We start from the raw sequence: 16,387 nt of genomic DNA, 5'->3' as shown, positions 1-16,387 counted from the left end.
CTTTTAATATGCTAAGCTGAGATGAATATTGAGTACCTAGGCTTCTGATTCCAGGCTGAGATGAATATTGAATAGTTAGATGTTTCCTGTCTGTGATCAATTCTAATGCCTTTTGTGAAGGGAAATGGTTGTAAATTATTACCAGTTAACTGCGTTTTTCCTTGAACCTCATGTGTAGGACTTTATCCAAGTCTGTTAAAAATCATGGAACCTTAGGGCTAGTTATATTTTTATTTTTTTTTTTTTTATTTTTAAACACCTTCCTTTCATGGGCCAGGGATCCAATTTGCCCAACTTCTGCAAAGTGAAGCTAAGACATAGTAGATGTTAGCCAAAAGGGGATCTGGTGGGCACATCAATCTAACTGAATGTAATTCCTAAGCAGTTGGCCCCTGTAGTCTGTATGCTGCTGATATTCCTTGGAGCCATCTTGGAGTGCTTTTATTTTATTTTTCACAAGGTACTGTCACATAGTATTTTATCCTGTAGTGAAGATTATCAATCCTATTTTAGAGGTGAGGAAATATGGGGGGTTACTTGGTCAAGGAATTCTGCTAGGTCCCTTGGGAAATGAAGTATCAGATCCAGGCTTATTGCAAATGATGAGATATAAACACGTGAACATTTAGCTAACTGCCTAAGGGTACAGGAGTATTTAAATATTAGTTGATACAGGGATTTTGAGACTGGAGGGATCAGTGTGGATGTCAAGATCTCTTTGGCAGTAGTCCCTTCCTCTTCTCCTAGGCTGCATCCTCTTCCTCAGGTGTGCTTGGTGACCCTTCCTACCTGCAATGCTAGGGAGCTTCTCTGGGAAATTCTGAGTACCTGGCAGTGGTCCCAAACCTGGGAGTCATTTAGTGAAAGTGATAATGAATGGACAGATGGGTGAAGTGAGGAGATAGAAACTTCCCAGGCAGAGCATGAACCAAGAGCAAAGGTGTGGCCCAAGTGGAGAGAGGAGTCAGGCCTGACCAGAAGAGCAGGTTCACAAGTAGAATTTAGAAAAAGAGATTTGGGTGTATGAATGGGATTCAGCACGGGGAACCCAGGTGGCCTAAAAGACTAATGGAGCAGGGAAAGCTTTATTCTGAGGGCCCCGTGAAACCAGCGGCTTTGATGGGTGTAGTCGATGAGGATGGCACTTTTGGAAGGGTCCTTGGCTGTCATGGTAGATATGTTTTTCTTACTTACTTGGGGGGGGGGGGTTGCATTTCTTTCTCTCTCTCTCTCTTTTTTTTTTTTTTGTTTTTGTTTTTGGTATTGAGGATTGAACGCAGGGGTACTTAACCATTGAGCCACCTTCTTAGCCCTCCTCCCTTTTTTTCCAAGACAGGGTCTCCCTAAATTGCTTAGGGCCTTGCTAAGTTGCTGAGACTGCCTTTGAACTTTCGATCCTCCTGCCTCAGCCTCCCTAGTCATTGGTATTACAGGGGTGCTGCACCGTGCCCAGCTTCAAGGGTATTGCATTTCTGGAGGACAAAGGATGAGTGAGTGTTTTAAAAACAACTGATGCCTCTCCTTCATTTTCCCCAGAAAATTTGAAATCAGCATATTGTTGGTGGGCCTGGGTGTGTATATTCTTAATACCCCTCTCCCATGATTCCATGCTATAGAGAGGTTGAATGGTTTGCCCAGAGTCAGACCAGATAGGATGAAGTTAGCTCGGGACCCAGGTCTCCTCTGGTGTTGCTGTTATTCAGCCACATGCGGAAGGTAAAGCTCCACAGGGAGGTGTAATATTTGAGGCAACATTGATTCATACAGGGCACAATGATCGATTCTTATCAAGGAGGCCATTACTTGGAACTCGAACTCAAGGGACAGATTGCAGTGAAGATGCACATGGGAGTCATCTAACTAGGAAACGCTTTTCCCCTGGGGCTGCAGCAAGCCAGGGCTGGTTGATCTTCAGGGATTAAAATATAGAATACTAGAAACAGAATTTTAAAAACCCAGAGGGCTGAAACCATGTGATCAGACAGATTTTCTGATGGGTAGAGGGTAAAATAAAGAGCACAAGGCAAAGAACTACTGGTGGAGGAGTTTTTTGTTCAGGGGAAGGACTCCCATCATCCTTATCAAGAGTTTTTTGTCTTTAAAAAAAAATGAAGGTATTATTGATATACAATAAATGATGCATAGTTGAAAATGAAAATTTAGAATCCATGTATTTGCAGTCAACTGATTTTCAATGAAGTCAGCCAGTATACACATCGGAGAAAGGAAAGTCTCTTCAATGAATGGTGCTGGGAGAAGTGGGTATCCCTATGCCGAAGAAAGAAACTAGACCCCTGTCACCTGGCAATGGTCCCAGGTGAAGAGATAGAAGCTTCCCACGCAGAGCACACACTGAGAGCAAAACAAATCCAAAACTTAAATGTGAGAACGGAAAGTTTGGCCAAAATGCTTTAGGACATCGGTCTGGGCAACAATTTTTTTTAAATGTAATCCCCCAAACTCAGGCAACAAAAGCAAAAATTGACAAATGGTTTTACATTAATTTGAAAAGCTTCTGCACAGTGAAAGAACCAATCAGCAGTGAAGAGAAAAGCTACAGAATGAGAGAAAATATGTTCTGCCCACAAGGGATTAATTTCTAGAATATGCAATATACTCAAAGAACTTAACAGCAAAACAAACAATTGATTAAGAACTAGATCAATGACCTGAATAGACATATCTCAAAAGAAGATATACAAATGACCAAGGTATGAAAAGTTGATCCACATTATTAATCATTAGAGAAATATGATTCAAAACCACAATGAGATACCATATGACCCCAGTTAGAATGGCTGTTATTTAAAAAATAATAATAAATGCTGGTAAGAGTGTAGAGAAAGGGGAATTGTCATACACTGTTGGTGGGAATGTAAATCAGTACAGGCATTATGGAGGTTCCTAAAAAAATACTAGAAATGGAACTACCATATGATCTAAGTAAACCTCACTTTGGGGTATATATATCCAGAGGAAATGAAATCCGTGTATCAAAGAGACATGTGCACTATTCACAGCTGCCAAGCTATGGAATGAACCTCTGTGTCCATCAGTGGATAAATGAATAAGGAAAACCTATAGGTACACAATGGAATGTTGAATATTATTCAGCCACAAAAAACAATGAAATTTTGTCATTTGCAGCAACATGGATAGAACTGGAGGATGTTATGCTGAGTGAGATAAGTCAGGCACTAGAAGAAAAATGCTTCATGTTCTCTCTTATATGTAGAAGCTAAGTTGATGTCACAAATGCAGAAAATAGAACAGTGGTTGCCAGAGCCTGGACAGGGTGTTGGGGGGGAGGATGGTTCATAGGAACAGGAGGAATCATTTCTAACATTCTTTGGGATAATATGATTGACAACAACTAACTGAATATATTTCAAAATAGCTAATAGAGTGGATTTTGAATGTTCCTAGCATAAATGATAAATGCCTGAGGTAATGGTTACCCAGTTACCTTGATCTGACCATTATATATTATATACATGTATTGAAATGTCACATGGGACCCCATAAATTTATGCAATTACTTTTTGTCAATTAAAAATATATTAATAAAAACACAACACACAAAAAACATCAAACATAGTATTACCATGTGACAAAAAGAAAATTTAGAATATTTTAATCTCCTCTAAAAAGAATGACATCAGCAGTTAATTCTCACTCCCCTTTCTCCCTCTGGCCCAAAGCCACCACTAATCTACTTTCTTTCACGATGGTTTTGTTTGTTTGTTTGTTTGTTTTTTGTTTTTGTTTTTTGGTACCAGGGATGGAACTGAGGGGCACTCAACCACTGAGCCACATCCCCAGTCCTATTCTTTATTTTACTTAGAGACAAGGTCTCACTGAATTACTTAGCACCTTGCTTTTGCTGAGACTGGCTTTGAATTTGAGATCCTCCTGTCTCAGCCTCCCAAGCTGCTGGAATTGCAGGCATGCACCTCTGCACCCAGCTCACCATAGATTTTTTTAAAATGTCTTTTCTGAACATTTCATACAAATAGAATCATATAATGTGTGGACTTTTGTGACTGACTTCTTTTACTTTGTTTAGTGTTTTCAAGATTTATCCATGCTATAGCATTTATCAGTATTTTGTATTGATGAATAATATTTCATTGTATAGAATAAATCGTAATTCATTCTTTTGATTGATGGACATTTAGGTTGTTTCCATGTTTTGGCTATTACGAATAATGCCACAGTCAACATTTTTGTATAAGTTTTTGTAAGAACATTATTTTCAATTCTTTTGGGTAAATTTGGAGTGGAATTGCTGGATCATATATGCTAAATCTGTGTTTAATGTTTTGAAATACTGTCAAACTCTTGTCCAAAGTGGCTGATCATTTTATAGTCCCATAATGTACAGGTTTCAAATGTCCATATCCTTGCCAACACACAGTGCTGTCTGTCTTTTGGATTATAGCCATCCTGCTGGGTGTGAAGTGTGATCTCATTGGGGTTTCGATTTGCACTTCCCTTATGCTAAAGATGCTGAGCATTTTTTCATGTGTCCATTGGTCAGATGTGTATCTTTTCTGGAAAAGGGTCTATTCAAATCCTTTGCCTATTTCTAAAATGGAGTTGTCTTTACATTATTGAGTTGTGAGAATTCTTTACATATTCTGAATACGAGTTCTTATCAGATTTATGATTTACAAATATTTTCTGTGGGTTGTCTTTTCACTTTGTTGATAAGATCATTTGTAGCACAAATGTGTTCAGTTTTCATGTAGTTTAATTTATAATTTTCTTTTGTTTTGGTGTTGTCTAAAATGTCATTGCCTAGTCCAAGGTAAGACAAATTTAGTCCTCTTTTCTTTTAAGAGTGTTTTAGTTCTTGCATCTAAGTCTTGATTGATTTTGAGTTAATGTTTAAACATCTTATGAGTAAGGGTACAACTGGATTCTTTTGCATATGGATATCCAGTTGTCTTAATACCATTTGTTAAAAAGCATGTGTGAGAATTAAGAGGCAGGGGATGCATGCAGCTTAGTGGTAGAGCATTCTGCAAGTGTGTTCAAGGCCTTGGGTTCAAGCTCCTATATCACAAGATAAGAGGGCGGGGCAGGTCCTGGTGTACTGGTTTTACGTGCTTGGGCTGGTGTGGGAAACAGGGTGGAAGATGGGAAGAGGCATGGTATACGGGCTGTGTGCTGTGCTAAGGGGTTTATACTATATAGTAGAAGGACATGGAAACATTGATGGATTTTAAATGAGGAAGTCACATGGTCAGCTTTTAATTTTTAAAACAGCACACTGGTAGCAGTAATCTGAGCACAACTAAAAGGCCATTGTCAGAGGACAGATGAGGCATGGTAATAGGAATGGAGAGGGAGGGGTGGATTTAGGAAGGACTCTGAAAGTGGACTTGATGATGAGAAGACCAGGCTTCCACTGTGGGCTGCTGGGTAAGTGGTGGGGTTGGGAAAGGAAGAAGGGATGTTGATTAGGTGGAGCATGGGATACTGGGATGGAGATTTTCAGAAAAGGTACAAATACAGGTGTGGAGGAGAGGTCTACGTTGAGACTTACGAAATAACTCTGTCGTGGTCCCTTGTCTTCAGGCTGCATGCTCTTGGAGGGTTCCACTCTGTTTCGTTGTCCCACTTCTACCCCAAAGATGAAAAAATATCTCAGGTGGATGTTGCAGTCATGGTTTTGAGTCTTCCAGTGGAAAGAAAAAGAGCCCTGAAGAGCAACAAGATTGAAAGGCAGTCAGAGAGAGGTCCTGGGAGGAGCCTGAGAGAGAAAGTCAGAGGAGAACAATAGGAGGACCAGGGAAGAGTGGTGTCCTGGAAGCAGGGAACCTGGGGGAGTCATGACGAAGGGAATCAAATGCTGCAGAGAGGTGGTCAGCTGCGTTGAAGATGGACCCAGGTCTGCATTCTGCAGTAGGCTGCCGTGAGGGGCCGGCGTTGCTGCAGTGCTGGAGGGAGGCAGAGAAGTGACTGCAGAGGACGGCATGCTGGGAGGATGTGTAATTATTGATAAATATTTGATTTATCCTGTTTTTCTGACAATATGGATATATTGTAGGTGCAAGCAATAGAAAACCCTACTCAAACTAGCGAAAACAAAGGAGGAGGATATATGGGCTCAGATAACTGAAACATCCAGAAGAATCCAGCATGGCCTGATCTGTGGATTGAAATGACATCATCAAGACCTGGTTCCCTTCTGTCTCCTACCTATCTCTTCCTTTTGAGCTTCATTCTCCAAGAAAATGTGCTGAGAGTAAGGGTACCAGAGACTCCCAAGTTTATGTCCTTCCAGACTGAAGTTCAGCAGAACTGAGTACTTGTGTCTTCCTTGTAGATCTGGGATTCCTAATTGGATCTGCTTGGACTTGGTGCCCAAACCTGATCCAGGCATTACTGAGGGGAGGGAGAAATAATTATTCTGATAACTAGATAAAGGGAAGGTGCTAGCTCCAGGCCAGTCATCCTAGCTGGAGGGACTCAGTGCTCTGATTGGCAAGGCCTGGGTTTGCATGTCTACTCTGGTGCTTAGGCAGAATTCCTGCTACACCATTTGGACTACACGTGAGGGAGGGATAGTTCGCAAAGTTCAAGTGCTATTTGCAGAAGCTGGAATAGATATGCTAGCTAGAGAGTCAGTGTTCACTAGAACGGTAGAGGACAGCAGTAGGGTCAGTGAGTCTCAGCATTTCTGCTCATAGGGAAGGAACTTTTGATGGAGTACAGGAATGAAGTAGGCCAGCTGTTGAAGGAGGCAGTTGGCTGTCACTGGGACATCCAAGCAACCACCATAATAATTAACAGCACATCAGTGTTGTATAGATGGAGCACATAAGCCCTAAGGCCACATCTTTCTCCATGATGGAGTAAGGAAGAAGCACATTTTTACATTAAAACCCAGTGCGTTCTTATACATCTACACCAAACTGCAAGTAAAAGTTTCAGGGAATGGTGGTTTCCCTTACTCCCTGTGGTGTGTTTACATCTTTTTTTTTTTTAATTGTAAACAAATGGGGTACATCTCGTTTCTCTGTTTGTACATGAAGTAGAGGCGTACCATTTCTATAATCATACATTTACATAGGGCAATGCTGTTTGATTTATTCTGTTCCTCTATTCCCTCTATACGGTCCCTCCTTCCTCCATTCTTGCCCCCCTCCCACCCCCCATTATGTATCATCATCTGCTTATCAGCAAGATCATTTGTCCTTTGTTTTTTTGAGGTTGGCGTATCTCACTTAGCATGATATTCTCCAATTTCATCCATTTGCCTGCAAATGCCATAATTTTATTCTTTTTTATGGCTGAGTAATATTCCATTATATATATATATTTATATATATTGTATATATGTGTATATATATTGTATATATATATATATACACACACACACACACACACAATGGAATATTATTGTATATATATATCAATTACAGTTTCTTTATCCATTCATCAACTGAAGGGCATCTAGGTTGGTTCCACAATCTGGCTATTGTGAATTGAGCAGCTATGAACATTGATGTGGCTGTATCTCTGTAGTGTGCTGGTTTTAAGTCCTTTGAGTATAGGCCGAGGAGTGGGATAGCTGGGTCAAATGGTGGTTCCATTCCAAGTTTTCTAAGGAATCTCCACACTGCTTTCCAGAGTGGCTACACTAATTTGCAACCCCACCAGCAATGTATGAGTGTACCTTTTCCCCCACATCCTCTCCAACACCTATTGTTGCTTGTATTCTTGATAATCGCCATTCTAATTGGGGTGAGATGGAATCTTAGGATAGTTTTGATTTGCATTTCTCTTATTACTAGAGATGTTGAACATTTTTTCATATATCTGTTGATTGCTTATAGATCTTCTTCTGTGAAGCGTCTGTTCATATCCTTAGCCCATTTGTTGACTGGGTTATTTGTATTCTTGGTGTAGAATTTTTTGAGTTCTTTATATATTCTGGAGATTAGCACTCTATCTGAAGTATGAGTGGCAAAGATTTTCTCCCACCCTGTAGGCTCTCTCTTCACATTGCTGATAGTTTCCTCTTCTGAGAGAAAGCTTTTTAGTTTGAATCTATCCCAGTTATTGATTCTTGCTTTTATTTCTTGTGCTATGGGAGTCCTGTTAAGGAAGTCTGATCCTAAGCCGACATGTTGAAGATTTGGACCTACTTTTTCTTCTATAAGATGCACGGTCTCTGGTCTGATTCCGAGGTCCTTGATCCATTTGAGTTGATTTTTGTGCAGGGTGAGAGATAGGGGTTTAGTTTCATTCTGTTGCATATGGATTTCCAGTTTTCCCAGCACCATTTATGGAAGAGGCTATCTTTTCTCCATTGTATATTTTTGGCACCTTTGTCTAGTATGAGAAAATTGTATTTATTTGGGTTTGTGTCCATGTCCTCTATTCTGTACCATTGATCTACCTGTCTGTTTTGGTACCAATAGCATGCTGTTTTTGTTACTATTGCTTTGCAGTAGAGTTGAAGTTGTGGTATTGTGATACCCCCTGCTTCACTCTTCCTGCTAAGAATTGCTTTAGCTATTCTGGGTTTCTTATTCTTCCAGATGAATTTCGTCATTGCTTGCTCTAGTTCTGTGAGGTACATCATCAGGATTTTAATTGGGATTGCATTGAATCTGGATAGCACTTTTGGTAGTATGGCCATTTTGACAATATTAATTCTGCCTATCCAAGAACATGGGAGATCTTTCCATTTTCTAAGATTATCTTTAATTTCTTTCTTTAGTGTTCTGTAGTTCTCATTGTAGAGGTCTTTCACCTCTTTTGTGAGATTGATTCCCAAGTATTTTATTTTTTTCGAGACTATTGTGAATGGGATAGTTTTCCTAACTTCTCGTTCTGAGGATTCATCACTTATGTATAAGAATGCATTCATGAGCATTGATCTTATATCCTGCTACTTTACTGAATTCACTTATGAGTTCTAGAAGTTTTCTGGTGGAATTTCCCAGTTCCTCTAAATATATACTCTTGTCATCAGCAAATAGGTATAGTTTGAGTTCTTCTTTTCCTGTTTGATCCCTTTAATTTCTTTGGTCTGACTAATTGCTCTGGCTAGAGTTTGAAGGACAGTGTTGAATAGAAGTGGTAAAAGAGGACATCCCTGCCTTGTTCCAGTTTTTGGGGGGAATGCTTTCAGTTTTTCACCATTTAGAACGATATTGGCCATGGGCTTAGCATAGATAGGCTTTACAATGTTAGGCTTTACAATGTTAAGGAATATTCCCACTATCCCTATTTTTTCTTGCATTTTGAGCATGAAGGGATACTGTATTTTATCAAATGCTTTTTCTGCATCTATTGAAATAATCATGTGATTCTTGACTTTAAGTCTGTTGATATGGTGAATTACATTTATTGATTTCCAGATGTTGAACCAACCTTGCATCCTTGGGATAAAACCCACTTGATTGTGGTACACTATCTTTTTAATATATTTTTGTATGCGATTTGCTAAAATTTTGTTGAGAATTTTTGTGTTGATGTTCATTAAAGATATTGGACTGAAAATTTCTTTCCTCGATGTGTCTCTGTCTGGTTTAGGTATCAGGGTGACATTGGCTTCATAGAATGAGTTTGGGAGGGTTCCCTCCTCTTATATTTCATGAAATACTTTGAGAAGTATTGGAATGAGCTCTTCTTTAAAGGTTTTGTAGAACTCAGCTGAGAACCCATCTGGTCCTGGACTTTTCTTTGTTGGTAGGCTTTTGATGACTTCTTCTATTTCATTACTTGAAATTGATCTATTTAAATTGTGTATGTCCTCCTGGTTCAGTTTAGGTAATTCATATGAGTCTAGAAACCTATTGATATATTTGAGATTTTCTGTTTTGTTGGAGTATAGATTTTCAAAATAGCTTCTAATTATTTTTTGTATTTCAATCATGTCTGTCGTGATATTTCTTTGTTCATTCCGAATTTTAGTAATTTGAGTTTTCTCTCTCCTTCTCTTTGTTAGTGTGGATGAAGGTTTATCAAGTTTATTTTTTTCAAAGAACGACCTTTTTATTTTGTCAATTTTTTCAGTTGTTTCTTTTGTTTTAATTTTATTGATTTCAGCTCTGATTTTAACTATTTCCTGTCTTCTACTACTTTTGGTGTTGTTCTGTTCTTCTTTTTCTAGGGCTTTGAGCTGTAGTGTTAGGTCGTTTATTTGTTGATTTTTTTCTTCTTTTATTGAATGTGCTCCATGAAATAAATTTTCCTCTAAGAACTGCTTTCATAGTGTCCCAGAGATTTTGATATGATGTATCTTTGTTCTCGTTTACCTCTAAGAATTTTTTTATTTCCCCCCTGATGTCTTCTGTTATCCATTCATCATTCAGTAGCGTATTATTTAATCTCCAGGTGTTGGAGAAGTTTCTGTTTTTTACTCTTTCATTTATTTCTAATTTCAATCCATTATGATGTGATAGAATACAAAGTAGTATCTCTGTCTTCTTGTATTTGCTAACAGTAGCTTTGTGGCATAATATATGGTCTATTTTAGAGAAGGATCCATGTGCTGCTGAGAAGAAAGTGTATTTGCTCTTTGTTGGATGGTATATTCTATATATGTCTGTTAAGTCTAAATTATTGATTGTGTTAGTGAGATCTCTGGTTTCTTTGTTCAATTTTTGTTTGGAAGATCTGTCCAGTGGGGAGAGAGGTCACCTAGTATTTAAGTCACCTAGTATTATTGTGTTGTGGTCTATTTGATTTCTGGAATTGAGAAGGATTTGTTTGACGTACATGGGTGAGCCACTGTTTGGGGAATAAAAATTTATGATTGTTATGTCTTGCTGATTTATGCTTCCCTTAAGCAGCATGAAATGTCCTTTTTTTTGGGTGCTGGGGATTGAACCCAGGGCCTTGTGCTTACAAGGCAAGCACTCTACTGACTGAGCTATCTCCCCAGCCCCTGAAATGACCTTCTTTATCCCTTCTGACTAACTTTGGCTTGAAGTCCACATTATCTGAAATGAGGATGGATACTCCAGCTTTTTTGCTGAGTCCATGTATATTTTTTTCCCCATCCTTTCACCTTTAGTCTATGGGTATCTCTTTCTATGAGATGAGTCTCTTGCAGGCAGCATATTGTTGGATCTTTCTTTTTAATCCAATCTGCCAGTCTATGTCTTTTGATTGATGAGTTCAGGCCATTGACATTCAGGTTATTATTGAGATATGATTTGTATTCCCAGTCATTTGGCTCATTTTTGTTTTTTGACCTGACTTGGTTTCTCCTTTATTTAGCTATTCCTTTAGGCTAGTTCCTCTCTTTATTGATTTACATCGTTGTTTTTCATCTCTTCCTCATGGAATATTTTTCTGAGAATGTTCTGTAGTGCTGGCTTTCTTTTTGTAAATTCTTTTAGCTCTTGTTTATCATGGAAGGATTTTATTTCATCATCAAATCTGAAGGTAAGTTTTGCTGGGTATAAGATTCTTGGTTGGCATCCGTTTTCTTTCAGAGCTTAAAAAATGTTGTTCCAGGCCCTTCTAGGTTTTAGGGTCTGGGTTGAAAAATCTGCTCATATTCTTATTGGTTTCCCCCTGAAAGTAATTTGATTCTTTTCTCTCACAGCCTTTAAAATTCTGTCTTTATTTTGTATGTTAGGTATTTTCATAATAATGTGCCTTGGTGTGAGTCTGTTGTAATTTTGTATATTTGGAGTCCTATAAGCCTCTTGTACTTGATTTTCCATTTCATTCTTCAGATTTGGGAAATTTTCTGGTATAATTTCATTGAATAGATTGTTTATTCCTTTGGTTTGTTTCTCTGTGCCTTCCTCAATCCCAATAATTCTTAAATTTGGCCTTTTCATGATATCCCATAATTCTTGTCGATTCTGTTCATGATTTTTTACTATCATCTCTGTTTGTTCAACTTTGTTTTCAAGATTAAATATTTTGTCTTCAATGTCTGAGGTTCTGTCTTCCAGGTGTTCTATCCTATTGGTTATGCTTTCTATGGAGTTTTTAATTTGGTTTATTGTTTCCTTCATTTCAAGGATTTTTTGTTTGTTTGTTTGTTTTTAGTATCACTAACTCTTTATTGAAGTGATCTTTTGCTTCCCGCATTTGCTCTTTTAACTGTTGATTGGTGTGATCATTCAATGCCTGCATTTGCTCTTTCATCTCATTGTTTGCTTCTCTGATCATTTTAATTATGTATATTCTGAACTCCCTTTCTGATATTTCTTCTGCCATGCTGTCATTGGATTTTATTGATGTAGCATCTAGGTTTGTTTGGGACGTTTTCTTCCCTTGTTTTCTCATATTGTTCAGGTATCTACCCCTCTAGTAGTGAAACTCTGAGATATTGCAGATTTCCTCTATTGACTTTAGTGTCTCTGTAGATTTCCAATAACTCACCTCCTAGCCTTTAGTAGCCTGAAGTCTTGGTGGAACTTGATAATGCAGTGATACACGAGGAAGCTGCCCCTCTAGGGGTGGTAGCCTTCAGGTGGGGTATATTTCCTGCTGGTTGGCAGAGGCACCTACACTTGTTGACCGATGGTCAGTCAAAAGGGGGCCTAGACTGCAAGTTGGGGCATGGCTTGTCTGGGCCTGTGTCTCTGGTTCTACCACCCTGGTGGGAAAGCCTCAACCGGTGGGGAAGACTCACCCGGTGGGGAAGTCTCACTGTGCAACTCTCCTCCAAGAAGTTTCCTTTGGTCCAGAACTACCGCCTGGGCTGGGCAGCCATCCCCTGCAACGTTCCCAGGGGGTCTGAACCTACCTCCTGGGCCAGGGAGCCTCACCCTGCGAGTTAGTCTCTCGCTGGGCAGCCCCTCCTCCAAGAAGCTGCCTGTGGTCTGGTCCTGTCGCCTCGTCCTGGGACCCTTGCTCTGCGCTGAAGCCTCTCGCTGAACAGCCCCTCCTTTACAATGCTCCCGGTTGTCCGGGTTCATAGCTCCAGTGTGGGAGTCTCACTGGGCCACTCTACTCCATAAAGTTTCCTGCATTACAGGACTACTGCACTGTCCAGGGAGCCTTGCCCAGTGGGAGAGACTCACCCAGAAGCTCTGAGTTGGTCCCGAGTCTCTCAGAACCTCCTCTTCTTGAATCCTGGAGCGATATGAAATGCAGTCACCCTCTAGTCTGCCATCTTGAAACTCCCCTTACACCTTTTGTTCTTTTTTCATCTTAAAATTTTTTGTTGTGTGCAACCAACTTTTTTTTTTTTTTTTAAATGTCCCTCTAATGAGTCACCAGCATTCTAAGGTCCTATATCTCAGCACATCTGCCCCAGATGGACAAGGTTTGATGACAGTGTTTGAATCTGGCTTGACCATCCCAATGGTAAGGAGCAAACCTCTTCTCTGTGCGAGGGCTCCTGATTCTGAGTGGTGGAATCTCCTGCTGGCTGTCAGAGCAGCTTCTGACCCATTGAGCTGAAGTGGTCATCTTTGCAGGCCCTTGGGGCAGTTTTGGAGGGAGTTTACAGGCCAGCCATAGGCGGCCCAGCAGCCTGTCTGTCTGTCCGCAGGGTGGCAGAGGCTGCTCCTGGGCCAACAGTAGTTTATGTTGTGAGGTCGAGTGCATGCGTGTTCTCTGCCAGGCCTCTATATTGAAGATGAGGGAGTGACTTTTAAAAATAACATAGTTTTGACTTGAAACAAGTCAAGGCAGCGTGGAGACAATTAGAGACTGACATCCTGTTTAGTCATCTCTCCAGAGAGCTCTATTTTCAGAACAGTTCTGTGAAGGTTCACAAGTGGTGTCAAGATAGTTGAGGGGATATTGTAAGATAGCATTAGTAATGATGCAAGTAGTCAATTTGAACACACAGGTAATTTACAGTGTGGTAACCTCACTGGGAACAGATTTCATGCAAAGAAAGGTAGAGTGGTACGCACAGACTTACAGTATACAGGTAAATCTTTCTAAGCCTGTACAAAACAATCATCTTCTACTCTGAGAAGTATATAATTGGAATGTGGCATTAGAATAAAAAGTACATAGTGGTGACCCAGAGCCAAGAAAATACCTTGGGGGTGACTGTGTTCGCCTGTGGGCACAATAAAAATCGCAATCTGTACTCTTGAGGTTCTTGGGGATCATGTGATAGAAGACAAGTCAGAAATCCTGAATGCTGGCATCACAGACTCTCAGAGAACAGGGACGCTAGGGGTGGTGAAGGACCTTGTCCAGAACAGCACCAGCTCTGGCAGAGTCTGACTAGAGGCCATGGACTAGTCTGGTGCAGGTGTTTTCTACTTTACTATGTAATTTGCTGCTTATTTAAATTTACTATTATGTCCCAGATGACCACCCATGTCCACACTCAGCTTCTCTTGACTACTTTCTTTCAGATGGAAAGTCAAAGGCTATGGGTTGCATCTGAGATTTCTTTTAGGGTAAATGAGTGCATTTGAGTCCACAAGCAACTCACACTGTAAGGCTTCAAGGTGTTTGAGGATGGTGAGATTAGCATCCAGTGGGAAGCGGGCAGAGCCTGCTGGCCTGGGGACATGGGAATCAGAACAGATCTGCAGGACACTGTTCATCCTGGGCACCATGCTGGGCAATGAGAGTGTACACAGAGGATGGGACTATGGGGAGAGACTTCTGGCTGCCTGGTTTGCAGAATGCATGCCTTGAAATCTCAGCTGATGGATAACTTCAAGGGGTGTTGATACTCCTGTGAATGAGTCCAGAAGAGCAAATACAAAGCTCCTGAACTTCCTTCCTTCTGCTTCCTTAAGATTGACTAGACTTTGATGGCAATAGACTCTTTATACTTTTTGACTCTGTAAAACTAAAGAGTTATAGGTAACTTGCCACATTTGTTCTTTACCTTGTATGTTGCCATTATTTCTGTTTCATATACTTGCCACCAAATTAAGTAAGACGCTGCTCTTACTAGAGGTATGCATGAAATATAGATTTCTCGAAAGGATTTCTAAGGAGATGTAGGTGCTTCTGTACATTGCAAAGAGCCACAGATGGAAGACAATAAAATTCAAGAGGAAGGAATTTCTGAAAAAACAGATTTTGTTTTAGATTTATTTTTCAATCTTTATGATTTCTTGAGTTTTTACTCATTTCCTTTTTTTTTTTTTTGACTATTTAATGAAAGATTTAGATTTGATTTATGGTTACAATTTATACGTTTAGGTCTTTCCATAAAGAATTATTTAAGGCTTACAAAAATTACTTTAATATTAAAATATAATCATGTCTTTTTTTTCCCTCTTTCTAGGTGGATTTAGAACCCGAGGGGAAAGTATTTGTGGTAATAACCCTCACAGGAAGTTTCACTGAAGGTAAGAATACATTTGGGGTGGTTTCTGGTATCTGTGTAATTTCAGCTCGTACTTCATAGGAATTTCTATCATGGAAATTATAAAAGGGGCATTTTATAAAATATACTTTAGAAGTAATCAGAGTCTTAAGTTGGGCTTCTGGACTTTGTTGTCCAATACTCTGTCTGTTCAGATTTCTAGGGTAAGGTATTTGCTAAACATGGCAATCTTATATTTTGTTGAACATATTCACAAAGTTTTTGTTTTAATTCCTCATCATCTTAGCTAAGAATTGTTTTTCTGCTCTTTTGATTCATGCCTATTCAACTCTACTTTTAATTTTTGGTTTTGAGTCAACCTTTTATTTTGCCTGTGAATATGTATGAAAGAAATTTAGGAATCATGTTCTCTTCTTATAATCTCTACTTTTTATTTTTATTTTAAGTCTGGGTTGAATGAGGCCTGTAACACTTTGAAATGCACAGAAATTTTTTTCTTTCTTTATTTTTAAAATTTTTACAGACTGCATTTTGATTCATTGTACAGAAATGGGGTACATCATTTCGTTTCTATGGTTGTACACAATGTAGTGTCACACCATTCATGTAATCATACATGTACATAGGGTAATGATGTCTGTCTCATTCCACCATTTTTCATACCCAGCCTCCCTCTCATTTCCTTCTACATAATCTGAAGTTCCTCCATTCTTCTCTCACTTCCCACCCCCAACCCCCATTATATATCATCATCCACTTATCAGGGAAAACATTTGACCTTTGGTTTTTCTGGGATTGGCTTATTTCACTTAGCATGATATTCTCCAACTCCATCCATTTACCTGCAAATGCCATAATATTATTCTTCTTTATGACTGAATAATATTCCATCGTGTATATATACCACAGTTATTTTATCCATACCTCTATTGAAGTGCATCTAGGTTGGTTCCACAATCTAGCTATTGTGAATTACACTGCTATAAACATGGATGTGGCTGTGTAACTGTTTGGTGTAAACCTAGGAGTGGGATAACTGGATCAAAAGGTGGGTCCATTCCAAGTTTTCTGAGGATTCTCCACACTGCTTTCCAGAGTGGTTGCACCAATTTGCAACTCCACCAGCAATGTAAAAGTGTGCCT

At 39.4% G+C, this 16,387-nt stretch overlaps 1 protein-coding gene across 1 annotated transcript in view; it reads left to right on the top strand.

The window, feature by feature from the left end:
* The window catches only part of PRKCH (protein kinase C eta), a 228,341-nt gene that overhangs the window by 56,361 nt on the left and 155,593 nt on the right, over window positions 1–16,387 (top strand). The window contains exon 2 of the mRNA XM_079125830.1: window positions 15,203–15,266. Within this exon, the coding sequence (XP_078981956.1) occupies window positions 15,203–15,266 (64 nt within the window). The remainder of the gene's footprint in view (window positions 1–15,202; window positions 15,267–16,387) is intronic.

This window comes from Sciurus vulgaris (assembly GCF_902686455.1).
Source record: "Sciurus vulgaris genome assembly, chromosome: 2".
NCBI lineage: Eukaryota > Metazoa > Chordata > Mammalia > Rodentia > Sciuridae > Sciurus > Sciurus vulgaris.
The sequence above is the reverse complement of the archived record's forward strand: the minus strand, read 5'-3'. Positions and strand labels throughout refer to the sequence as shown.